This window comes from Schistocerca americana, chromosome 1 (assembly GCF_021461395.2).
Source record: "Schistocerca americana isolate TAMUIC-IGC-003095 chromosome 1, iqSchAmer2.1, whole genome shotgun sequence".
Taxonomy (NCBI): Eukaryota; Metazoa; Arthropoda; class Insecta; order Orthoptera; family Acrididae; genus Schistocerca; species Schistocerca americana.
The window spans coordinates 804,965,568-804,993,304 of NC_060119.1; the positions used below are offsets into that span (position 1 = coordinate 804,965,568).

At 39.0% G+C, this 27,737-nt stretch overlaps 1 protein-coding gene across 1 annotated transcript in view; it reads left to right on the forward strand.

Moving 5' to 3' along the window:
• The first annotated feature begins 9,872 nt into the window (after positions 1–9,872).
• LOC124612682 (surfeit locus protein 1) overlaps positions 9,873–27,737 on the forward strand; it is a 77,193-nt gene continuing 59,328 nt past the window's right edge. The window contains exons 1-3 of the mRNA XM_047141015.1: positions 9,873–10,193; positions 25,860–26,000; positions 26,087–26,208. Of these exons, the coding sequence (XP_046996971.1) occupies positions 10,128–10,193; positions 25,860–26,000; positions 26,087–26,208 (329 nt within the window). The 5' untranslated portion in view covers positions 9,873–10,127. The remainder of the gene's footprint in view (positions 10,194–25,859; positions 26,001–26,086; positions 26,209–27,737) is intronic.

The window sequence follows — 27,737 nt, forward strand, 5'->3', positions numbered from 1 at the left end:
GTCACTTCAGCGGACAACAATTCCGTGAGTGCCGCCTCCAATTTCGTATTTAGCGCAAAATGCGGGTTGTGGTGCCAGCACTGTTGCAAGAAGCCAACGCTGCCTTCCCCTCACCGCTGCTCACCCACCGGCAGCCCAGGGCCAGTTGCACAATCTCAAACTAAATCCAGGGTTAGCTAACGTAGGGACAGGCTAACCACAGGTTAACGTGGAGCATGCATTATACTTTACCCTTTTATTCACTGCTTAGTTATTCACGGAACAGTGTTCCCTTCCTATTAAGTTGGCAACAACTTAAGAGCACACTGGATACTTTGGGTACGTCGTTTCATATTTACTTCAGTCATAGTCTGCAGAAATAGCGTATCTAAAGTGATCGTTCCAGATCGCAAAATTGATCGTTTGAGGATCTTTTGAGGCTGGTACATACTGTAGAATAGTTCAAGATCGTAGTAGAAAACGTGAAAAGTTCTGCGGTCTCATTCAATGAAAACATTAGTGCAAAACATCTAACTAAGTTTATAGGGTACTTGTACATATAACAGTATAACAATCTGTCGTAAAATTAGTTAAGGATCAGGTATTTGTTGTTTGACCAGTAAGAGATCTTTCTAGATTTCCAAATAAAGTATGAGAAAAATATGCAACAGTTTCCATCCATAAGCAACTTCATGCAGATCGACAGATCAGCTACAACAGATGTGTGATTTTTTTCCCCAAGAAAGAAACACGTAAATATTATGCATAGAAAAAGTAGCAGAGGCTACAGATCAGTGCCACCCCGTATGTGGAATGTAAGTTCCAAGTATGTCTATAATGAAATTTACGATTTGATAAGGCTGTCAAGGGAATGACGCCACAATCCAGGTAGGGACATAATATAAAAGCAACTATGAAATGCGGTCTGCGTTGTGAAATAGTTGGTCTTTCCACAGTTTCCAACTGTGACAACACACACACCATTGAGACTGATCTGAGTGACAATCCTGAGAGGTGTTACTGGTTAGCTTGATGTTGTACTTTTATGTCTTAGAACGATTAATTCATTACAGCAGGAAAGGGTTTCTACAGAAAGTACCCTTGCTGAATTACTGAACATTGTGCATCCATTTTTCCAATTATTGGGCATATATAAATTTTGTTTATATGATGTGATTATTAATAATTATATTCAGCCATATATTGAGAATAAGTTGCCGACATTTGCAATAAACAACCATAATGTTTTTTATAATCTTGGGGTAGAAATGTACTTATGCCACATATCCAAACTGGAAGCTGTTGTCGTATTGAACCCTAAATGTTTGAGGAATAGTAACTATTTCATACATAATTTTGTCTTTTGAAATCATCTTTCACATCTATATGTTATGTTGGAGGGAAGGGGAAGTAAATAGAGGTATGAAGCGTTCACTGTCTTTTCCCTTTTCTGTAGTCATCTCAGCTTAAAACTGACAGTTTTCTTTTCAGAATAAAAATACCTGTTCTTAAATGTAAAAGAATTAGCAAGGTTGCAGATGGCGCTGCTTCAAAATTTGTATGACAAGAACCAGAGAAGAAAGGAAGACTTGTATTGGTTAAAAAAAGAGCATAATGTTCAAAATTAGGATCACAAAATACAAATTAAACAAATGATTTCAGAATAAAAGTGTATTATTGCATATGTATGTGTTTATTTTATTTTCACTTAATTACATCAGAGAACAGCACTAATTAAAAAAACTGTGTTTTGTTTGTATTGTCCAGTGTCATACATATCCTTTTAATAATCCTGCTGGCTGCCCACTTGCTAATACCAACGAAATCTCCAATGGACAGCGAAGATCACCAGAGGCAAAATATTGGAGTGTCAGTAGTAGCTGCTTCGTTGGTGGATCTGAGACATTTCTGAAAGAAAGAATAAGAATTATGTGAGACAATTTTTTTGACAATTCATGACAAATTTAAAAACATAACTTGCTAGTCACCCCTTCCACTGATATGATTACGTAGATTCAGTAACTAAAGATTCCTTGTTAGCTGAATTACAAGTACTTATATCCTTATAAGAAACAGATAACCATTACTTTATGATAAATGTGGACGTGGTTATGTGGATAACACTAATAACTTAGAAACACAACCAAACACAATAGCCACATCCCATAGCTTTCTTAAAAAGTCTGACTTTCCTGGTAATTTTACTGTGTTAAACCTAGCGTGAGTAAGACAGACACTGCACCAATCATCAACTTACATTGGCCAAGCAGTAATTATATTGTGATCGAAATCAACAACTGCCAAATTTAGCATTTTTCTCTTAACACTTGCTTCATTTTCATTGATATAAGTGAAGTGGGAAGGGTATTTGATGATAGTATTTTTGTAAGTAATACTCAAAAATTGGCAATAAAGTTCAGAACTCTCAGCTTGGCAGAAGATGTAGATTTAATTAGTGATGATGCATTTCCATTAACAACACATAAAGGTTGTCCAGGTGGAAGTTTAGAGTCTGCTCATGCTGTGCAATATATTCCTTTAGGGCAGCGTAATTTTGATGTAACAATGTTTCTCATATTTCCCCTATCACTTCTAAATCCAGATGTGAAATAACAATATTAAATCCATCAGTGTTATTAGACACTCAACACTGTTCGAATATGCATTCATGTGAATATTGTGCTTTTTCATCTATCATTTCCTTTTGTGGCAGATTAATAGTTGTAGATGGTGATGCAAGATCAAACGGTAAGTACTGTTCCGTCTTGATTCCAGTTTCAGATACCTGTGTCGGCGAATCCATTATTTCCGTCGATACGTTTACATTGTTATTTTTAGTTTTCCTTTTCCACAGTTACCACTATGGGAGCTCGTATATTATATTTTATCCACGTAAAATAATTTATCATTTACTTAACGAATTATTTATTTATTTAATCATATGGCTAGGACCCCCTGTCGGGCAGACTGTTCGCCGTGTGCCAGTCTTTCAATTTGGCGCCATTTCGGCGACCTGCAGTCGATGAGGATGAAAGGATGATGATGAGGACGGCGTAACACCCAGTCCCTGGGCGGAGAAAATTCCCAGACCCAGCCGGGAATCGAACCCGGGCCCACAGGATTGTCAAGGGTGGATATAACATTTATTGTACTTGCATAAGTGAAAACAGAAAAGAGAGAGTAAACAACTGTAACCATGCCGACTGCGGCAAAGATCTTCCATGTAGTCGTCGATGGGCTCACTCACTCATTGTGACAAAGTGGACTGACGATGTCGTCACAACATCCAGAGTTTGCAGAACATGAGAAGTCACAAGGATACCGTCATTATTGCCCACAAGTGGTATAATATTTCTAGACAGCGCAAAATATATCAAAAGTTTTTGATATACTAGATATTAAGCTGAATTTTCAATTGCAACTAAAATGACACCACAGCAAGTCACTTGACGGCTGACACAGCAATGGTGCCATATGGTACTCTTTCTACATGCTCCTGTAAAATTGCATGGCTTTCAAATGCTGTCAACTGATATTATTCAGACAGACATTGGCATTGTCATCTGGGTTATGACATTAGATTTGAGCCAAGAATCCAATAAGGAGAAGAGAAAGCGTAAATATTGGATTTAGAAGAGGGTTTTGCACAGAAATAACATGGGGGGGGGGGGGGATCAAACACATTGATAAACGAAGTAGCACTTGTAAACGAAAATCCATTCGGCCACACTTTTGAACAACAAAATTAAGTTTCAAGTATTTGTTGAGCTCTATTTAAAATCTGTTGCTCAGATTACAGACAAGTGGTAATTGCTCAAGCAAAACAATAAGCGACACTTTCATCTGCATTTGACATCTAGCAATTACCTATCATCTCTCCAGTACACACCGATCAGCCAGAACATTATGACCACCTAGCTAATAGCTGGTACATCCAACTTTGATGCACAAATAGTAGTGGCGATGCATTGTGGCATGGAAACAATGAGGCCTTGGTGCACACCCAAGTCACCTAATATCCATGCTCTGACGCCACATTCAGTTAGATCCCAGATGTGTTTGACCGTGTTCAGATCTGGTGAGTTGGGGAACCAGCACCTCAATCGTAATCCGTCACCACTGTGTTCCTCGAATCACTCCATCACACTTCTGGCCTTGTGACATGGCGCATAATCCTGTTGAGAAATGCCAATGCCATCAGGAAACATGATCATCATGAAGAGATGTACGTGGTCTGCAACCATTGTAAGATACTCTTAGGCCATCATGACGCCTTGCATGAGCTCCACTGTACCTATGAATGCCCAAGTGAATGTTCCCCAGAGCATAATGAAGCCACTGCCATCTTGTCTCCACCCCACAGTACATGTGTCAAGGAGCTGTTCCCCTGGAAGACGACGGAATCGCACCTTTCCATAGGCATGACGAAGAAGATATTGGTATTCATCCGACCATGCAACGCTCTGCCACTGTGCCAACGTCCAGTGCTAGTGATCACTTGTCCATTTCAGTTGTAGTTGCCAATGTTGTGGTGTTAACATTGGCATACACATGGGTCGTTAGCAGCGGGGGGCCCATCATCAGGCGTGTTTGGTGCACAGTGTGTTCAAACACACTTGTAATCTGCCCAGCATTAAATTCTGAGGTTAGTTATGCCACAGTTTGCCGCCTGTTCTGTTTTAACAGGTATCCCAGCCTATGACATCAGACATCTGTAATGAGGGGTGGGCACCTAACACCACAATGTATGGACTTCGTTTCACCTTGGTTTCACTACCTATTGAAGACACTCATCATAGCACCCCTCAAACATGCAAGTCATTTAATTTCTGAAATGTTGGTACTGAGCCTCTGGGCCATCACAATCTGCCCCTGGTCAGACTCAGTTAATCATGTGTCTTCTCCATTCTGCAAATGGACAGCACATTCACTGATACTACATGCACTGTACGTGTGTCTGACTAGTAGTCATCCCTCGTCAGGTGATGCTGCTAGACACCTGGATGCACTTGTATCAATAGTAGGTTGGTGGTCATAATGTTCTGACTGATCAGTGTATACCACATACCCAAAAGCACAGTTTCAACATCCTTGTGTGGTGTGTTAGATACGGAGCATGAAGGTTCATTTGAAAGCTAATATACTCACTACTGCATCCCACATAGTTAAATAAAATGAAATATAGAATTTTGGAATCATGATTTCTGCAAGTGCACTAAAAACACTATAACAAAGTTTGTGATTGGATAGTGATGTTCCTGCATGAAAAACTACAGTCAAGCTGAAATGATAGTTCCTTTTTCAAATTCAATGAACAATTGTTTAGATGTGTTTATATTTCCAGTAGTAGAGTCTGAATATACTGACAGTAGAGTATTAATTATCATCATTTGTATAATAATGTGAGATCCTGAGAAACTATAAATAATCTTTCATTAAGTGCTTAATAATACTTGCTTACTCATACACAAATAATATACATGCATCAGATAATCGAAATATTATGTACTTTCACCACATAAATGAACCATTTTGTGCTGATAATTGCAATGGCAAAACCTTTAGCTATTAGCAACCTTGCATGTAGGAAGGTGATATGCTTCTGTTAAAATACACCACATGCTGTCTTGTATCTGGGCAAATGGCATTTAGAATAAAAACATACACATGATGTTGTCAGTATTCTCTATATAGAATGAAATGTTTCACCACATCACTTTGGTTTGCTGGAGCCTTGTCCAAGGTGATATCCTCAAAATGCTCCATAAAGAGGTTGCTACAGCTGGAGCTAATGGGCTTCCCGTCATGACGCCGTCCGTCTGATTGATATATTATCCACCATGTAAAAAATACGGTGACACCAGGACATCAGGGTTTGTGGCTCAGTAACAGGGAAGATTAGACTGCTCCTGAAAATACATAATATCGATACAGTCTTCAGGCCCCCAGCAAAGATCTGTCAACTTATGAAGCCTGTGAGAGATGATGTTGGCCTCACAACACCTGTAATACATATGAAAGATGTTTCCACCTTTGCTATCCCAAAATATCAGATGTAGCAGAACATGCTCTGGAAAACTGACACCGAATTGCCTTCGAGGAGACTGCTGTTATGAAACAAACCAACTTCTTCTGTGATAATATATCAGACTTAGCAGCAGAGATTAGAATATCTGACAAGACCCTCAATAAAGACAGTGGGCTGCAGCTGGGTATGAGCTGGGAGTCTGTGATTGGGGAGATGAAGTGGGCACAGTGATCATGCTATATTATACTGTATACCATATATGGTGCAGAATTGAAAACCAGTGATGTCACTTGTGACTTTGTGGGTATAGCACTACACAGCTGGAAACTTGAGAATGTTTTAATGATGGATATCGCTGTGAGAGTATGAGTTTCTACATGCCTCATTTATATTTTGAATTAAGTGTAGAAATATTTTCTAAAGATACATAAACGAAAGTGACACACTTTTAGTATAATTTATATTGTTTATTACTATACTGTACATCTGCCATATAATTTTCAAAAATCGTCTATTTTGGATGCCAGATGGGCCTGCAGATGAAGCACTATTATAAGATTTTTAACACTTCATCATATTCACTACATAGACATTTCGAATGTTTATTATAGATTTTCCAATAAATAAATCTCAACTGGGGCCGTGTTCCTCATACAGCCCACAATTTCAGGAAATGCTCAAACTACTGTTATTTAGTATTAGTTTTTGTGTTTTCGTAAACAAGGTCGCTCCTAGTACAGTTCAATAAACTGTACAATAGTTGCTAACAACGTTTTTTGTTAGACATTTTAAGTACTATGAAACGCACATACAGCAAAGTTGCCTCATTTATATTTTGAATTAAGTGTAGGAATATTTTCTAAAGGTACATAAATGAAAGTGACACGCTTTTAGTATAATTTATATTGTTTATTATTATACTGTACATCTGCCATATAATTTTCAAAAATCGTCTGTTTTGGATGCCAGATGGACCTGCAGATGAAGCACTATTATAAGATTTGTAACACTTCATCATATTCACTGACATAGACATTTCGAATGTTTATTATAGATTTTCCAATAAATAAATCTCAACTGGGCCGTGTTCCTCATACAGCCCACAATTTCAGGAAATGCTCAAACTACTGTAATTTAGTATTAGTTTTTGTGTTTTCGTAAACAAGGTCGCTCCTTGTACAGTTCAATAAACTGTACAATAGTTGCTAACAACGTTTTTTGTTAGACATTTTAAGTACTATGAAACGCATATACAGCAAAGTTGTTTCGACGAAAATAAAAAAATTGCTATTGTACTTCAGGATTCAAACATGAGATGGCTGTCGAAAGACAATAATCGCTGTTGTGGGAGGGAAGTGGAGTCGCCAAGTTAAAGCGATTTAACTTTGGTGCCCTGGCTAAAAGTGTCACTCGAATGGCGACACAGGAATTTGGGTGTTTCCACATGCAGCTTCGATGATGCCACTTGAGTGACAGCCAAGTGACGTCCCTTTTGTTGCATGTAGAAACACGACTTCTATCGCACAAACTCTCAATATCACCCCTACACGTTTACTATTACTGCGCGTACAGAAATAATGCGCAATAATATTGCTCGTCCGGGACCGCTAACGCAAAGTGCGTAAGCTACAACGAAACTGGTCGATCGACCGATACGGTGGTGACTTTCTGCGTGCGTAGGGGCCTGCCATGACCTGCAGTCAGCTGTGCGGTAGAGGTGGCAAAAAATAACGTAACTGATAGAAATAACCGGTTACTGAGAAGTAACGGTTACTGTGATAACTGAAATACAGCAGAATTTTTACCTAAGCTGGTCTATCAGTCTCTGTTACGATATTCATCTACAGAGTAGGAGGAGGGGTCAATTGAAGCGTCCGATTCCACCCGTCTGCTTCGATGTAAAAAGGTGTTGTGGTGTGTGAATGTCATTGCGGCACGGTGTTTATGAGTTGGTTTTTGTGTGTGTGTGTGTGTGTGTGGGTGGGTGGGTGGGTGTGGGGGGGGGGGGGGCTCGCCGATCTAGTTTGAAGTGCCGGAATTTGCTGGTGGTAATTAATTTTTTTGTTTCTAGCTGTGATGTTTTGTGTATTTATGGAGTATTGAATGTGATTTAATTTATGTAGGGATGATCGATTTGTGGACTTTTGGGATTGTGGTTTTATTTTTCGCAGTTGTAGGTGTTGGTTTTTTGGCATCAGTAGCTGTGGTGGACCTATATAGGTCACCGGAAATGACCGATTCCTATTTTCATAGTTGTACGTGTTGATGTTTTGGTATCGTCATCTGATTTTTACCTATGTAGGTAAAGGGAAATGTCCGAGTCCAATTTTCGTGCTTTTAGTTGTGGGCATTGATGTTTTGGTATGGTCACCTATGGTTGACCTATAATGTTCAAGGGAGGTGTCCGATTCCTGCAGATTTTTGTTGGTGTAGCAGAATGCTGTATTCTTTTTGTTCTTCATTTTGTGTTGTGAGATCATGGGGTGTTTTTTTTTATTTTTTGCCAGCTTCTCCTCACCCTAAAACCCCCAACTTCCCGCAGTTGTCCCGTTGGTCCGATTATATTTTTGGTGGGAGATCTTATTGTATTATCCTTAAGTATCTTCGTGTTTGTTGCCATGTATATGTAGTGACGTCCTAGACACACTTAAAATAGCAATTTCCGGCATATTGATGATCATAAAGTCTTTCTAACACACTGTAAACCATGCTTTATCTGAAACCAAGTTTTTAATGGTTGCTGACTTGCTGGCAGTTTATTGAAAATCCATGTTCCTGAATATTGGACCCCTTTTGGACCAAGGTAAGTGATTTTCGGTCTTTATGTAGATTGCTGTTCCTATTTCTAGTACTGATATTATGTATTGAGCTATTGGTTGGAAATACTTGTAACAAATTTCATTAAGGAATAAATATACTAGGAAGCAGTGGTTAGAATACAAAGTTCCTAGAACAGGTTCCTACATTATGTTTTTGAATTTATATCACAAACGATTTTTATTACACGTTTTTACATGCAAAACGTTTGCTACGTTTGATCGGTTACCACAGAATATGCTCCCTTATGAAATAATAGAGTAAAAAAATGTGGTATGTCCTTCCCAACTGAATTTATTATCGAGTTGTAGTCCGAGAAATGTAACGCTGTCAACCTTTTCGATCTGCATGTCTTCATATGTTATAAACATGCTGTAGCTGGAGAAATGGAGCAGTTTCCAAATCTCACATAAAACTTGGATTAGCGTTCTCACACTTTCCCAAATAGGACTATCTTTTACAGCACAGGAGTAAACGAATCTGCCACATTACGTAGATTTTTTGTTGTTTTACAAGGCTGTACACTTTATTCTATTATGCGAGCAGCACAAGAAATTAAGCTTATAATTTAACCTACAGTACTCAGTTTACATATTACTTCATATCTAAAAACACACGTTGTTAACATTTTACTTAAACAGTGCTGTGTCGAAGTTCCGCGTACTTTCTGTTGCAGCTGCGAAGATGATATTTCTAATAGCGACCGATAACCTACAAACATATAGTATGAAACACTAATAATCGTTCTAACATCAACTAAAATGTACCCGGATATAATAACCTAAGGCTATGACACGATTCATACTACATTCCTGCCATTTCACACTACTCGCAGTTATATTGATAACTAAACTGATGGATTCCAACTACGTCGTTATATAACTGTAGCTCCTCGGAGTATTCGGTATTCGCTAGCGAAAAATAACTTGGCAGTTATTAGTAACCGTTAACAATAACGGTTATCAAAGAATAACTGGAACTGTGATAACGGTTACTCCAGAATAACCGTTTGGCTCACCTCTACTGTGCGGTGTGATTAATCGGTGTCGTTGCTCGATGAGAGCGAGAGTGTAACGATCGAAATGCTTTTATCGATTGATCGATTTCAATTAGTTGGACAGATGTTTATGGCAATGTTTGGACTGTGCTTTGCGTACACAAAGTAGAATTGAAGGTTTTCTGTGTCGGCTATGGTTTCTTGCAAACCAATCAAAAGCTCTATCACGTAAGGTTCCAATGAAAGAGAGAATTGGCCCAAATTGTGGCTATTACAATTTCTCATGAAAAACTGAAGAAAATAAACATGTGGCGGTGCACATCAACTGCGAAACTTAAATCGTTTGTCACCGGAGTTCGACCACCGGGAAAGGTACTCAAAACGTTCAATTAGCGCATAAAGGTGTTGTTTAAGTACTATGTCTTTTGGGAAATTAACTGTGATGCAAATACCTATGTCCTAATGAATGAGTCAACTTCAGTTGTACCTCTGTTATTCTTAGAGTACCTGTAAATGTAGGGCTTAATTCTCTTGTAAGCCACGTTGTATTGTTGAGGAGACTGCTGTTGACTAGAATGATACATGATGTTGATGCAGTTCGTTTGTTAGTACTGAGAACGTAAGATATACTACTCATGCCGTACGACAAAACAAGGAAATTTAGCTAATCATCTGGCATAAAGTGTTTGACTGGAGATAGGATTTATATATTAAAACATTTAGGACAAGAACCGAGAGTAGAATAAATTTGGATGGTTCTATAAGAAAACCGAAAAGTAAGATTTTAGTCCATGATAACAGTGCAAGTTTGTAAGACAAGATGACATATGTTTCATTATTTGATGGATTTCTGAAAATATGTATTACTTAACATATCTGCACATTTAGGCAGAGAGGAAGGATGTATAAAAACTTGTACACACAAATATTCTTCATGTAGGGGTGAGATTTTAAAATGATCTACTACACATACAGCAGTGAAAGAGGTATTCAGAAGTATTAAAACAGAGATTTTTGCAGAAATCAGTTCATGTTCTTGTTGACAGGTGTGTAATAATATTCTTTTATAATTTTTGCTGTAGGCAAAATAAATATTTTTATGATATTGCACAGTTACAAAACAAGGTAGAACAGTGACATTACATTATATTGACACTTGTTCCATAGAACATGAATATGACATTTCATAATGAGGTGGAACATGTCAGTTTAACAAAAGTTTTCATTGTACAGTTTTTTTACTGTTTCATATCTAAAAATACCGATGATGGTCGAAGTAGAGAGGATATAAAATGTAGGCTGGCAATGGCAAGGAAAGCGTTTCTCAAGAAGAGAAATTTGTTAACATCGAGTATAGATTTAAGTGTCAGGAAGTCGTTTCTGAAAGTATTTGTATGGAGTGTAGCCATGTATGGAAGTGAAACATGGACGATAACTAGTTTGGACAAGAAGAGAATAGCAGCTTTCGAAATGTGGTGCTACAGAAGAATGCTGAAGATAAGGTGGGTAGATCACGTAACTAATGAGGAGCTATTGAATGGGATTGGGGAGAAGAGAAGTTTGTGGCACAACTGGACTAGAAGAAGGGATTGGTTGGCAGGACATGTTTTGAGGCATCAAGGGATCACAAATTTAGCATTGGAGGGCAGCGTGGAGGGTAAAAATCGTAGATGGAGACCAAGAGATGAATACACTAAGCAGATTCAGAAGGATGTAGGTTGCAGTAGGTACTGGGAGATGAAGAAGCTTGCACGGGATAGAGTAGCATGGAGAGCTGCATCAGACCAGTCTCAGGACTGAAGACCACAACAACAACAACATCTAAAAATTCATCTATTGAGTAGGAGAAGTTGTCATTCAGAAATGTTTCAAAATTTGTTTTTAAATGTTGGTTTGGCTATCTGTCAGACTTTTAATGCTATTTGGCAAATGACCAAAATTGTGTGGCAGTATAATTCATCCCTTAATGTGCCATAGTCAGATTTAACCCAGAATTGTGAAGATCATCATTTGTTATAGCTATGCAGATCGCTATTATTTTTTAATTGGGATGAGTTTTTAATAACAAATTTCATAAGTGAATTTATGTATTGCGTAGGTACTGTGGATATCCTGATTTCCTTAAATAAGTCTCCAATGTGACCTTTGGTGGGCTTCCGCTTTTATCCTGATTATACGCTTTTGTGCAATGAATACTTTTTCTCGAAATGATGAATTTATCCCAATATATGATGCCATATGAAATCAGTGAATGAAAATAGGCATATTAGATTAATTTAGTGATATGTTTATCACCAAAATTTGCAGTAACCCTAATAGCATAAGTAGCATTAGACCTATTCCCTTTTTTTATGCAATGGTTTAAAAATAGCATATTTCAGTCTGTCTGGAAAAAGTCCACTTTCAGTGAGCTACTAAATATGTGGCTGAGAATCCTACTTATCTGCTGAGAACAAGCTTTTAGTACCCTGTTGGAAATGCCATCAATTCCATGCAAGATTTTACTTTTGAGTTAATTTTTTATTTTCCTAATTTCAGTAGGAGAGGTTGGTCGAATTTCAATTTTATAATATTCCATAGGTATATAGCCTTGCATTTCATAATGAATAGCCTAATCCTATTTTCTGTACATTTAAAAGATGATTATGAAAAATATCTTCTTCTTCTGAGTTTTTGTTAACAAACTTTTCATTGAGTTTGATAGAAATAGAGTGCCCTGTTTCCTTTTTAACAACATTCCAAATTGTCCTGATTTTATCATAAGAGATGCTAATCTCCGACATAATGCACATACTTCTGAGCTTTTTAATAACTTTTCTTAATACAGTGCAATAGTTTTTATTATGTTTGACTGTTTCTGGCTCGATATTCCTTCTAGCTATAAGACACGGTTCCCTTTTCTGTTTACAAGATATTTTTATCCTCTTAGTAAGCCTGTAGATGGTTTCTTAATTATGTTTCACTGTTTTCTTAGAGAAACTGTTTTCAAATATACTCACAAAGGTACAGTGAAATAGGTTAAATTTTAAATTGGCATCAGATTCCTTGTCCACCTCATCCCAGCCTAACTGTTGCAAGCTTTCCTTAAAATTCACAGTTGTTAAATTGTTAGTTGGAAGCACTATTTTTGAGGATTGTTTGGCATTATTGTATGGAGCTATGTAATATACAGTAACTAGCTGTGCCTCATGATCAGACAGACCATTCTTAACAGGAAAAGCTTTTATTTGATTAAATTTATCTTGGTCTATAAAAACATTATCCATCCTGTGCCACCCAAATAGGAAAGTCAGTAACTGACTTCAAAGTGAAAATTCTAACCAAGTAATATTTCAAGGTCAAGCTTTCTATCAGACTCTTTCAGAAAATCTGTATTAAAATCCCCACAAATAATAATTTGCTTTCCTCTGTCTGGCAGATAGCACAACAAAGAATCCAAGATTTTAAAAAATAGCAGAAAATTTCCCAGTGGGGACTAATACACTGCTACAATTATAAAAGTATCCTCATCTAGTTTAAGCTGACACACATATGCTTCTATATTCTGATCTACACAAAATTTTTTAGTTTCTAAATTTTTTGCATTGTGATAAATTTAACATATATGGTAACTCCTCGTCTCTCCATAGTGTCTCTACTTAATGTGCTGAAGCTTATACCCACCTACATTTACCTTTTACATATCTGTGACTGTATGATGTTCAGACAAGTATAGTTCATCTATTTTACCCTCAGTTTCTAAATCTTCTAAACAAATAAGAAGTTCATCTACTTTGCTCATTATATCCCATGCTATTCTAATGCAATATACTAACATTTTTCACTGTGTTTTTATGAGAATCTTATGACATACTAACATTATTTTTCATCATACTCATTTGACCTACCTTCCTTAGCTTCTCACTAAGCTTAAATTCATATTCAGGTGGAGGCCGTTTAACTCCTTGTCTGTCCATCCAGATTTAGGTTTTCCTCATTTTCTCTAAATTATTTAAGACAAATTCTGGAATGATTCATTTCAAATGGACATGGCTGATTTCCCACACTTTTCTTCCCCAGACTGAGAGTGTGTTCTGCCTCTAATGACCTTGTTGCCAATAGGACATTAAACACTAATCTTCTTTCCTTCTTTGCAATTCTACCTTTAGAAAGAAACAATATGTTGTGGCAATAGTGATACAAGTTCCTAAAATATCCATATGGAAGAAATTATGACCTTGTTGCCAATAGGACATTAAACACTAATCTTCTTTCCTTCTTTGCGATTCTACCTTTAGAAAGAAACAATATGTTGTGGCAATAGTGATACAAGTTCCTAAAATATCCATATGGAAGAAATTATCCAAAGATTATATTTGAAAACAATCAATTATGGACAAAATTATTTAATTAGAGAGACGCAAAATCTACTCACCAAGCGGCAGTAGAACACACACTTAAAAGATGGTTGTAATTGGCAAGCTTTTGGAGCCAGTGGCTGCTTCTTCAGGCAGAAGGGTTGAAGGGGTAGGAAAAGGGGCAAAGGAAAAGGACTGGGGAGGGGTATATTTTGGGAATGTCACCCAGAACCATGGGTCAGGGCAGATTTACTGTATTTACTTCTCCTTTCCGTACAGTGAGTCTCCCCTGACCCATGATTGTTAGTGATTTTCCCAAAATCTACCCTTTTCCTTCACCCGTCTTCCTTCCCCTTCTGCCTGCTGAAAGCTTGCCGTTTACAACCATCTTTTGTGTGTGTGTTCTGCCGCCGCTTGGTGAGTAGATCTTTTTATCTGTATAATTAAATAATTTTGTCAAAGATTATGTTTGGTTCTTCAATTTCACTTCAGTAGAAATTTTCTCCAGCCAGGTAATTCCATGTCAATTCAACACAGAAAAGTAACATTTTTCCAACCTGATCATCTCAGACTTCTTTCAAATGTGGTACATCCAGTGATCCAGATAAGAAATGGACAACTGCCAGTTTGCGGAGGTATGTGACACCTGTGAAGAAAGTTATTGATCTGCAAAGATTTGAAATCACATCTGATTAAACATAAATGACTATAATTGTGGCTTTAATCCAGATACAGCAATGAAACCTGTATCAATGAACAGACAATGAATAGAGATTTACATTTATATCAACATGGCGGGTTTATTAGAATTTTCATGTTCAATATTGTTCACCTGAACCGTAGACCTTGAAAATCTCTTTTTTGAAAAATATTGCTCCAATATGCAGCTATAAATATGGTTACTATCAAGGTGGTACAAAGGCATCATGGTATTCAAAAGTGTCATTCATAAGTAATGCACAAAAATATTGCTTATGCTATTGTAGCATGGTATTATAAACTGTTTACCTTCAGTGAAGGGTGTGTTAGTTACATGTTTCATGATTCATTTTGCATGATAGATCATAATGATGTGGAACGAGTCATTTTACATTCACATCACAAATTAATTTATGTAAGGTTACATTCTGAACATTTAATAAGTTGTTTTTTTCCCTCTTTCTTTCTTTTTCTTTCACAAAAACGATATACAGATGTTAGTAATTCGTAACTACCACCTTTTATACATTACAGTAATAGAAATTCTTCTATGGAATAGGAGGCGTTGTCAAGGAGAAACTTAAGCAATTTGTTATCAAACTTTACTTTGTTGCATGTCAGGTGTTTTATGTAACTGGGTAAATGATAAAAAATTTTGTTACAGTTTTTAAATCACTGGTAAAAGATCAAACATTTTTGTTGCGGCATTGTGCACACCTTTTTGTGCTAAAGACAACTTTAATGTGGAATAACAAATGTCATTTTTTCTTCTGATATTGTAATTATGCACCTTCTTTTGAACTGTAGTGGGTTATTTACAACAAACTTCATGAGGGGATAAATGTACTATGAAGCAGCAGTCCGAATGCCCAACTCTTTAAACATATGTCTACAAGTTGATTGTGGGTGAGCACCTTTGCACAATCAAGACTTTCTCTTAAAGATGAGTTACCCCAGAAGATTTTTCCATATGACATTGAATGAAAATATGCCAACTTACTAATTTCTCTCTCCCTAAAATTTGCAATGATTCTGAGTGCATATGTGGCTGAGTTCCAAAGTACGTTTTTCCAATTTAAATTCTCATTAGTATGGAGCCACTAAGAACTTTGAAGTTTCCAACCTGTTTATTATATTCTCACCATAGGCTACATTTATCATTGGTGTAGTGCCACTAGATGTGCAGAACTAAATATGTTGTGTCTTATTAAAATTGAGCTTGAGACCATTCACAGAAAACCAGTCAGTGATACTTTTAAGAACTTTGTCATTTTTTCCTTTTTGTGTACATATGCTTGGATTCATTACAAAAGGAACTAATCTGCAAAAGGAACTGTATACTAGATGGAAGACAGTTCATGTATATGAGGAACAGTTGTGTACCTAAGATTGAATGTGGAGGAACCCCATTTGTGATTTCTCCCCAGTCAGAATTATGACCCTGGACTATATTTCTTGACATACTAAGTACAACTTTCTGCATTCTTTTGGTTAGATATGACATTTTCCATTGGTCAGCTACGTTGTAGCGGCACCGCCATTTAGGATAGGGAAAGTTAGTTTTGTGCGATATGCAGAGCATGAGTTACAGCCAGATGTGGGCTGGATTGCAGTAAGTTACGCATACCAGCAGTTGCAAAGGCAAATAGAGGCCATAGGGGCATAGGACTGCTGGAGAGAGCACACACAGCAGTTTCCATGGCGCAGGTCACAGGCAGAAGAGGGCCACTGGCCAACCTAAGTGTTATGCATACGTGACATGAAGCGGCACGCTTGACAAAACAGAGGCGTACAGCCGTGTATAAATTCAAGTGTGGCAACTCGCCTGGATGGTGGGGCGTATCACACTGCTGGGCTACACGCAGCAACAGATGGGGCGCCAGCATCCCAGTCCACGGCGGGTCATTGGTTTGACCCTCTGAGGCCGACATGGGGTCCGTAGCCAGCCAGGGTGGGTCATTCCTCGGCTCGCTACCATGGGCAGTCACCTTGGCTCCCAACACACGCTGGAGACTTCCTGGGGTGAGGGCCGCAGATAGTGGATGCCAGATAGCAGGCGCTTGTTGGTTGCCGCGATCTCAGCCACGCCGGCGAGAAGGAGGACGCAGCTGGCCGCCTGCGGCACACACCAAGCAGCACTGAGTCGGCTGCTGGCGCAGCCATCCTGGCAACATCGGAACTCCGTGGGCCGGCCAAAGCTGGCACGACACAGCATTGCATTGCACAGGCCGCTGAGGTGCTACCTCAGCATTGCGGGACCCTGTGACTCAGACCGAGGTGAACGGAGCTCTGTAGTGGAAGCAAATAAATCTTTGGAAAGTTCTCGCCGAATTTTAATACGGCAACTCCTAGCACCCACCCACTACATTTGGTGTCTTCCCGCTACATTTGGTCATCCTGGTACATTTGGTGGCAGAAGCCGCCACAACAACACTATCAATCCCAGAAAGCATCAATTTATCTTGGAGAATTCTGTGACTCATACAGTCAGATGCCTCACAGAAAATACCAACTGGCACTATTTTATCATTTATTTAATCATTTCAGAAATTCTGTTCTTGAATACATCATCTCCTCAAATTGTGGAAACTGTCAGCAGTGAAACACATCAGTAGTTATTGACATCTCTCTTACAATCTGTCATAAAGAGGGGTTTAACAACAGCATGTTTCATGCTCTCTGGAAAAATGCCTTGAGTTAGTGATGTTTTATACATTTCAGATTAGACTGGGCTTATTACATGGAAACAAAATTTTAATACTCTATTGGAAACACCATCAAAACCAGATGACCTTTTATTTTTGAGAGAATTTATAATTTTCTTAATTTCAGAAGGAGAAGTTAGTGATACATTCATATGATTGAATTTTATGAAAGTTACATTTTTAACATACTACTGTGATTTTGCTCTTGAACTGTTTCTTCCTATGCTTTCTATTATATTTAAGAAATGATTATTAAATGCATTTGCTACCTGTGTCTCATCATTTATAGCCCTTCCATTCACTTCAATAGTGATGTCGTCCTGTTCCGTGGCTGGTTGTCCTACCTCATTTCACTACATTCCATTCAGCCTTATGTCTGTTCTCGGAAGTACTGATTTCTGACATTATGTTCATTTTCTTTGATTTTTTAATAACCTTTCTTAGTAATTTTTAGTAGTTTTTGTTGTGTGCAACTACTGCAGGATCCCTACTTGCTCTTGCCAAAATATACAATTTCCTTTTCCCTTCACAAGATGCTTTAATCCTTCTAGTGATCCATGGTTTTTTTACATGGTTGTTTAGTGCCCTTCCTGATTAGATTATCGAGCGAGGTGGCGCAATGGTTAGCACACTGGACTCGCATTTGGGAGGATGACGGTTCAATCCCTCGTCTGGCCATCCTGATTTAGGTTTTCCGTGATTTCCCTAAATTGCTCCAGGCAAATGCCTGGATTTTTCCCTTGAAAGGACACAGCCAACTTCCTTCCCCATCCTTCCGTAATCCCATGAGACCGATGACCTCACTGTTTGGTGTCTTCCCCCAAAAGAACCCAACCCAACCATGATTAGATTACATGGAAAGCTATTTTCAAATAATGATATGAATTTATCATGCAATAGATTAAATTTTGTATTAGCATTTGGTTCATTATAAATTACATCCAATGTCATCTCCTGCAAACTATCCTAAAAAACATTTGCCCTGGAGTCATTAATTATTCTAACTGATTTCCATTGAGGAGTATCCATACCGTAAGGTGCTGTGCTATTTATCCTAACTGACTGTGCATCATGATAGAGAGAGAGAGAGAGAGAGAGAGAGAGAGAGAGAGAGAGAGAGAGAGAGAGAGAGAGAGTGCATTTGTTACTGGGTAGACAGTTATTTTCTTACATTGAGAAACATCGAAGAAAGCATTATCAATTAGGGTCCTACTGTCTTTATCCACCTGTATTGAAAGTTGATTACTGACACCAAATCATGGGATCCAAATAAAATTTCCATATTATTTTTCCTATCACAATCCTTCAGAAAATCTACATTGAGTTTACCACAGTCTATTAATTGCTTGCTGCTGTCTAACAGATGGCACAGTAAAGAATCTAGATTCATCATGTTGTTGTTGTTGTGGTCTTCAATCCTGAGACTGGTTTGATGCAGCTCTCCATGCTACTCTATCCTGTGCAAGCTTCTGCATCTCCCAGTACCTACTGCAACCCACATCCTTCTGTATCTGTTTAGTGTATTATCTCTTGGTCTCCCTCTACGATTTTTACCCTCCACGCTGCCCTCCAATACCAAATCGGTGATCCCTTGATGCCTCAGAACATGTCCTACCAACTGATCCCTTCTTCTAGTCAAGTTGTGCCACAAACTTCTCTTCTCCCCAATCCTATTCAATACCTTCTCATTAGTTATATGATCTACCCATCTAATCTTCAGCATTCTTCTGTAGCACCACAATTCGAAAGCTTCTATTCTCTTCTTGTCCAAACTAGTTATTGTCCGTGTTTCACTTCCATACATGGCTACACTCCATACAAATACTTTCAGAAACGACTTCCTGACACTTAAACCTATACTCGATGTTAACAAATTTCTCTTCTTCAGAAATGCTTTCCTTGCCATTGCCAGTCTACATTTTATATCCTCTCTACTTTGACCATCATCAGTTATTTTGCTCCCCAAATAGCAAAACTCCTTTACTACTGTAAGTGTCTCATTTCCTAATCTAATTCCCTCAGCATCACCCGAATCAATTCGACTACATTCCATTATCCTCGTTTTGCCTTTGTTGATGTTCATCCTATATCCTCCTTTCAAGATACTATCCATTCCATTCAACTGCTCTTCTAAGTCCTTTGCTGTCTCTGACAGAATTACAATGTCATCGGCAAACCTCAAAGTTTTTATTTCTTCTCCATAGATTTTAATACCAACTCCGAATTTTTCTTTTGTTTCCTTCACTGCTTGCTCAATATACAGATTGAATAACATCGGGGAGAGGCTACAACCCTGTCTCACTCCCTTCCCAACCACTGCTTCCCTTTCATGTCCCTCGACTCTTATAACTGCCATCTGGTTTCTGTACAAATTGTAAATAGCCTTTCGCTCCCTGTATTTTACCCCTGCCAGCTTTAGAATTTGAAAGAGAGTATTCCAGTCAACATTGTCAAAAGCTTTCTCAAAGTCTACAAATGCTAGAAACGTAGGTTTGCCTTTCCGTAATCTATTTTCTAAGATAAGCCATAGGGTCAGTGATGCCGCATGTGTTCCAATATTTCTACGGAATCCAAATTGATCTTCCCCGAGGTCGGCTTCTACCAGTTTTTCCATTCGTCTGTAAAGAATTTGCGTTAGTATTTTGCATCCGTGACTTTTTAAACTTATTGTTCAGTAATTTTCACATCTGTCGGCATCTGATTTCTTTGGGATTGGAATTACTATATTCTTCTTGAAGTCTGAGGGTGTTTTGCCTGTCTCATACATCTTGGTCACCAGATGGTAGAGTTTTGTCAGGACTGGCTCTCCCAAGGCAGTCAGTAGTTCTAATGGAATGTTGTCTACTCCCGGGGCCTTGTTTCAACTCAGGTATTTCAGTGCTCTATCAAACTCTTCACGCAGTATCGTATCTCCCATTTCATCTTCATCTACATCCTCTTCCCTCTATATACTCCTTCCACATTTCTGCTTTCCCTTCTTTGCTTAGAACTGCGTTTCCATCTGAGCTCTTGATATTCATACAAGTGGTTCTCTTTTCTCCAAAGGTCTCTTTAATTTTCCTGTAGGCAGTATCTATCTTACCCCTAGTGAGACAAGCCTCTACATCCTTACATTTGTCCTCTAGCCATCCCTGCTTAGCCGTTTTGCACTTCCTGTCAATCTCATTTTTGAGACGTTTGTTTTCCTTTTTGCCTGCTTCATTTACTGAATTTTTGTATTTTCTCCTTTCATCAATTAAATTCAATATTTCTTCTGTTATCTGAGGATTTCTACTAGCCCTCGTCTTTTTACCTACTTGATCCTCTGCTGGCTTCACTACTTCATCTCTCAAAGCTACCCATTCTTCTTCTACTGTATTTCTTTCCCCCATTCCTGTTAATTGTTCCCTTATGCTCTCCCTGAAACTCTGTACAACCTCTGGTTTAGTCAGTTTATCCAGGTCCCATCTCCTTAAATTCCCACCTTTTTGCAGTTTCTTCAGTTTTAATCTACAGTTCATAACCAATAGATTGTGGTCAGAGTCCACACCTGCCCCTGGAAATGTCTTACAATGTAAAACCTGGTTCCTAAATCTCTGTCTTACCATTATATAATCTATCTGAAACCTGTCAGTATCTGCAGGCTTCTTCCATGTATACAACCTTCTTTTATGATTCTTGAACCAAGTGTTAGCTATGATTAAGTTGTGCTCTGTGCAAAATTCTACCAGGCGCCTTCCTCTTCCATTTCTTAGCCCCAATCCATGTTCACCTACTACGTTTCCCTGTCTCCCTTTTCCTACTGTCGAATTCCAGTCACCCATGACTATTAAATTTTCATCTCCCTTCACTATCTGAATAATTTCTTTCATTTCATCATACATTTCTTCAATTTCGTCGTCATCTGCAGAGCTAGTTGGCATATAAACTTGTACTACTGTAGTAGGCGTGGGCTTCGTGTCTATCTTGGCCACAATAATGCGTTCACTATGCTGTTTGTAGTAGTTTACCCACACTCCTATTTTTTAATTCATTATTTAACCGACTCCTGCATTACCCCTATTTGATTCTGTATTTATAACCTTGTATTCGCCTGACCAAAAGTCTTGTTCCTCCTGCCACCGAACTTCACTAATTCCTACTATATCTAACTTTAACCTATCCATTTCCCTTTTAAAATTTTCTAACCTACCTGCTCGATTAAGGGATCTGACATTCCACGCTGCGATCCGTAGAACGCCAGTATTCTTTTTCCTGATAACGACATCCTCCTGAGTAGTCCCTGCCCAGAGATCCGAATGAGGGACTATTTTACCTTTCGGAATATTTTACCCAAGAGGACGCCATCATCATTTAACCATACAGTAAAGCTGCATGCCCTTGGGACAAATTAAAGCTGTAGTTTCCCTTGCTTTCAACCGTTCGCAGTACCAGCACAGCAAGGCCGTTTTGGTTAGTGTTACAAGACCAGATCAGTCAATCATCCAGACTGTTGCCCCTGCAACTTCTGAAAAGGCTGCTGCCCCTCTTCAGGAACCACACATTTGTCTGGCCTCTCAACAGATACCCCTCTGTTGTGGTTGCACCTACAGTACGGCCATCTGTACTGCTGAGGCGCACAAGCCTCCCCACCAACAGCAGGGTCCATGGTTCTTGGGGGGGAGATTCATCGTAAGTAGTTCAAAATTTCCCAGTGAGGATTTATATACAGTTAAAATTAAAAGTGAACTACTTTTCAGCATTTATTCATAAGCACGCACTTCTGTGTGCTGATCGTTATAAAATCTTCTTGTCTCGATGTTTTTGAACTTGTTTCCTGTGTTATTTCTGCATGAGTAAGCTGCAATAGTATAATCCTTTATATGTAACTTATCTAACCCTATGGTTATGTGGTGCTCAGACAGGCACAGGATTTCTATCTTTTCAGAGCTGTCTTGTTTTTCCACACAGACAAGAAGCTCTTCTACCTTATTACTCAGTCCTCTAATATTTTTATGAAATAAGTTAAGCCTACTTTTGTGTGTGTTATTAAGCATTTTGTGGGACTCTTCTGTTTGTTTTCACTTCTTTCAAAACAGGGTGCCTGAAACATGATTCCAAACTAAAAAAGATGCCCTGACATGAGAAAACACACAGACCTTGCTATGTGTAATGGTACCCCCCTCCACTGCCCCGTCCCTAACCCCCTCCCCCAGTATATTACCTGCAAGAAGCTCAGCCAACCTATCTTTCTCTCTTCTGTTAGGTGTTCGCCATGTCTAGTATATTCCCGTCACCCAATTGTAACAACAGCCTTCACAACTCAGCGTTCACAGCAGTGTTCACCCGGGGCTGGTCATGGCACTGTAGGACCTCCATAATACATTTGTAGTTGATACTCCTATTTCATCTACGTCAGACCTAATGTTGTAATTACTGCTCTTAGCTAGGCTGTACCCTGACCCACCAACTATAGCTTGATCGTCTTTGCCAAAACTTTTGCACAAATTCCCTATGTCTTCTGTCACGTAGCTAAGGCTTCACAATACTTGTGAGTTGGCACCCTGTCCATAATTTGTCCTGTACCATCTGGCCAACACCCCTCGCATTAATACTACCTAGCAACAAGACACTTTTCTTCGTACTCTCTTTTGGTACCGACCTACATTGAATTTCATAGCTAGATGTCTGCTGCATGTTACTGTGACCTACAGCTGGAGGAGGCTCTTCCCCCCCCCCCCCCCCCCCCCCCCCTGCCCCGCCTCTTCATGTGACAAGTCAACTTTATTCAACACTATTAGTTCAAATGTAGATGAAGTTGAAGAACAGTTCTCCTTTCACCCATTGCTTACTACCTTTACCCTGTTCCCAAGATTTTTCTCCCCTTCAACCTACCTGGTTCAAATTTTGCATGATCTAGCCCGGCCTGAAGGGCACAGGCAATGAAAAGTGGTTACATCTCATTTCACATGTCACCAGTTAAATTGTTTATGTTCACCATACTGATGCAGGGTGAGAGTACATCCATCTGACAGATAGTAAATGTGCTTTGGAGTTGGAATGCTGGTGTATTTCATTATTATATGCGTCTCTGTAGTAAGCTATAAACAGATGAACTGTAACCTTTGAACTACTCCAGTGAAATCCCGTACTTCAACCTGAATAGTGGAGGAGTAATTCTCTAGAAAATCACAAACAACAAGATATTCACTTACTTCGATTTCTTCCTTAGCGATTTTAAAGATCTGTGACTGCTGCTGGATGATACATGAGTGTGGTAGGAACTGTTGTGAACTCGATGCAAATACCTCAATTAAATCATCTGTTGATTTTTTTTTAGTCTCTAGAACCATCTCACCTTTAGGTAACAACACGTATATATAATTTCATCAGTGCAGTTCATATCAAACGGATAATCAGTCAGTCTTGTCAAACTTGGACAGTAGGAACATGCACCTAAAAACACGCTGGAAGTGCAGTAACAAATGCTACACAGTGCTTTTATGGTGGTGATGTTTGTTCTTCAAGCTTTCTCAGTACTTACACCTGTCAGTCATTAACCTAAAATTCCAATGTGAGGTGTACAAACAAACAGCATTGATCCCACTGGTATAGGCAAGAACACAGTGCCTTTGCCACAAGTCACGAAGTTTGAGAATACAGTACTTACATATGGGTATGTATCTTCAAAATATGCATACATTTCCTCAAGACTGTGCAACCCTAGCTGCTTCCACTTACTTACTCTAATTCTGCTTTCTCTCACATACATGTAGTCTTTCCTTCTTGGCGTCACATGGCTCACTCTTTGATCACAGTGAAAATCATGTACATGTTGAATGGAGTTTTCACAACATGGTGTACCTGGCTTTCAATTTGGTGCTAGTAATATACCATGTTCTGGTGCTAACTGTTTTGCTCTTCTTATCATGTAATGTGAAGCCAAAAATCTTTTGTGGTTTTACTTATACTCCATCTCTTAGGAAGCGTTGTCAAAATATTTATTTTGTGACACATACTTTATGTATTGCGAAACTTATCTTTCAGCCTGTCTGTGAGTTCTTTTTCTCCATTTTTTTTCCACACATTTCTTTTTCCACTTGTGCCACATACGCATGCTACACCACTGAAGCATCACCTGCTACACGACTGAAGCAACCTTTTTCAGTTTTCGCTTTGAGTACTTTTTCCACAGACAGCAACCTCTTTCTTCACAGGGGATTCACCTAAAAACTGAAGACTAGTATTTGATGAAACCAGTGCCATATCTGATACTATTTCCATCTTCACTTTACATCTTCTCTGAAAGTACCTAGCACACACAGCTGAGGCAACACCTGCAGGAGTTGATGGGTTTTGTGATATTTGCTTTCAGCATTTTCTGTAAATTTTTCCACCTAGCAGTACATTAGTCTACTTGTTTACCACACACACCTAAACAATCTTCAAATTCTTCTGTATCCTTAAAAGACCTCCATCTTTAAATGGATTGCAACAGTGCAGTTTTGACTTGAAATCCATTTTTTACAAACTATTGCTAAATGCTAACTCGCAGCACATGTACACTGCAGACCTTGAATGTGAAAATTCTTATAAGCCTGGTATGTTGCTTAGCAAGGTAAAGCTCTACTCGCCAGCTTTTCAGTGAAATGAGTTTCATTGCTGTATCTGGGTTAGAACTAGAATTATAATCTCTTTTGTTGAAAAAGACACATGTAAATTTCACCCAATTTCCAAACTTTGCAGACCTGTAACTTCCTTCACAGTTGTCATATACCTGTGAAAGCTGGTAGTTTTCCATCTCTTATCTGAGCCATTGGGTGCATCAAATTTGAATGAAGTCTGAGTGGATTGGGTTGAGTGCTGCATTGAATTGACATGTAATTACCCAGTCTGCACTGTGTGTGATGTAGAACATTGATTGATCTTCTTACTCAAAGAGCAAGAAGATATCTTTGCATTGTACTAGTCACAAATGATATGTGGCAGTGTATACATCATGGGTAAGTATCACCCTGCCCTTCTTCTCACACCCCCACTGTGCTGGTTAGTTTTCAAACAATGCATGGAAGGATAACTATTAATAAGCTTCGGTATGTGCTGAGATTTATATTTTTGTTGCCATGGAAATTTGTGAAATTTAGCACACCCAAATGTAAGGAGAGGGCGGCAGGCTGTTACATTGCTTGATGCATCTTACATTGAGTGCTCTTGGAATTTAGGCAGTGAAGTAATCTAACAAAGTAACACAAATGTTTAATACATTTTTGTCAAACTAACAGGGAGGGTATTTTTTTGCAAAATGCTTGTTATGTATTGTTTTGTTAAAATGATTCCAGATGTTTCAGCAGAAAAGGGAAAACTTCCCACCTGTGATGTTCCTTCAACAAACTCGACATAATGTTTCAACAGTTGAAACACGATTTCGTAAAGCACAGGATGGCAATAAGAAATTGAAACCGTTTGCATGGTTTTTGTTGGTGAGTGAAACTAACTTTTCAGATATCAGGAGCAGTGTATTATCTTTGTTCTGTAATATTTGAATGTTAATATTTGTTTCAAGTAGCTCGTGCCGATAACAACATTTGCACTTGGAACATGGCAAGTGAAACGTCGGAAGTGGAAGTTGGATCTTATTGCAGATCTTGAGAGTAGAACAAAGCAGGCCCCACATGATCTTCCTGAAGAGTAAGTGGCACTTCATTACATAAGTTCTCTCAGTATATGTGTATGTTGACATATGGATGGGTTAGTTCTTCCAATATTCACTGAATTGAGGCCTATGTCATGTTATAGGGAGTCTTATTGATAATGATATGCATGATTTGGGAGTACTCCCCAGATATGTGCGGCATCTGTGGGCTTCTCTTCCATGTCACCTTTTATGTACAGAGATAGAGCAGCTACACAGCATTTATCACAGAAAGTTGCAGTATAGTTTAATTTACAAAGAAGTCCTTAGGAGCAAACATTATTTAGATATGAAACTTCCTGGTAGATAAAAACTGTGTGCCGGACAGAGACTCGAACTCGGGACCTTTGCCTTTCGCGGGCAAGAGCTCCACCACCTGAGCTACCCAGGCACGACTCATGCCCCGTCCTCACAGCTTTACTTCCGCCAGTACCTCGTCTTCTACCTTCCAAACTTCACAGAAGCTCTCCTGCGAAACTTGCAAAACTAGCACTCCTGGAAGAAAGGGTATTGCGGAGACATGGCTTTGCTGCAGCCTCGAGAATGTTTCCAGAATGAAATTTTCACTTTGCAGCGGAGTGTGCGCTGATATGAAACTTCTTGACAGATCAAAACTGTGTGGCGGACTGGGACTCGAACTTGGGACCTTTGCCTTTCGCGGGCAAGTGCTCTACCATCTGAGCACTTGCCCGTGAGAGGCAAAGGTCCCGAGTTCGAGTCTCGGTCCGGCACACAGTTTTGATCTATCAGGAAGTTTCACATCAGCGCACACTCCGCTGCAGGGTGAAAATTTCATCCTGAAAATTATTTACATATTTTGCAAAGGATTGTGACACAGTCAACATTCCTGCGTACTTTCTGCTTGTAACCCTTACTTTTGTGGCCAGAATAGATGTGAGATTAGCCACTTGTAGGTGAGATTGATGTGTATTCATCTTGTGCCATTATTTCCTTTTGTATGTACTGCATATGTAGTGCTTTAAGCAGACAAGTGTGTAATAATAGTAATGATGTCCCTAAACTGTGCAGCTGAAGACTAATTTAGACATTGTTAGCTACTGTAAGTACTGGTATCAGAGAGTTATAATTGAGGTCATCCATGAGAATCTCTGCACCAAGACAGACTGTCATTAAGTTCTATTGCTAGCAGTCAGACTTTATTATCATATGTACCCCTATGTCTGAGGCCTTTAAAATGACTCTGTTACTATTTAATAGTGTTGGTAGAAAGATTGTGTGTCACCATGACTTTGGATGCAGATTTTGAGATAATCAATTGATAAATCATCTACTACACACACGCACACACACACACACACACACACACACACAAATGCAACTCACACGCACATGGCTGCAGTCTCAGGCAACTGCAGCCACACTCTGGGAAGCAGCACCGGTGCATGATGGGAGTGGCGACTGGGTGGGGGTAAGGAGGAAGCTGGGCAGGGGGGGGGGGGCGATAGTAAGGTAGGGGTGGTGGACAGTGCAGTGCTGCTGGGGAGTGTGCAGGGACTAAGTGGAG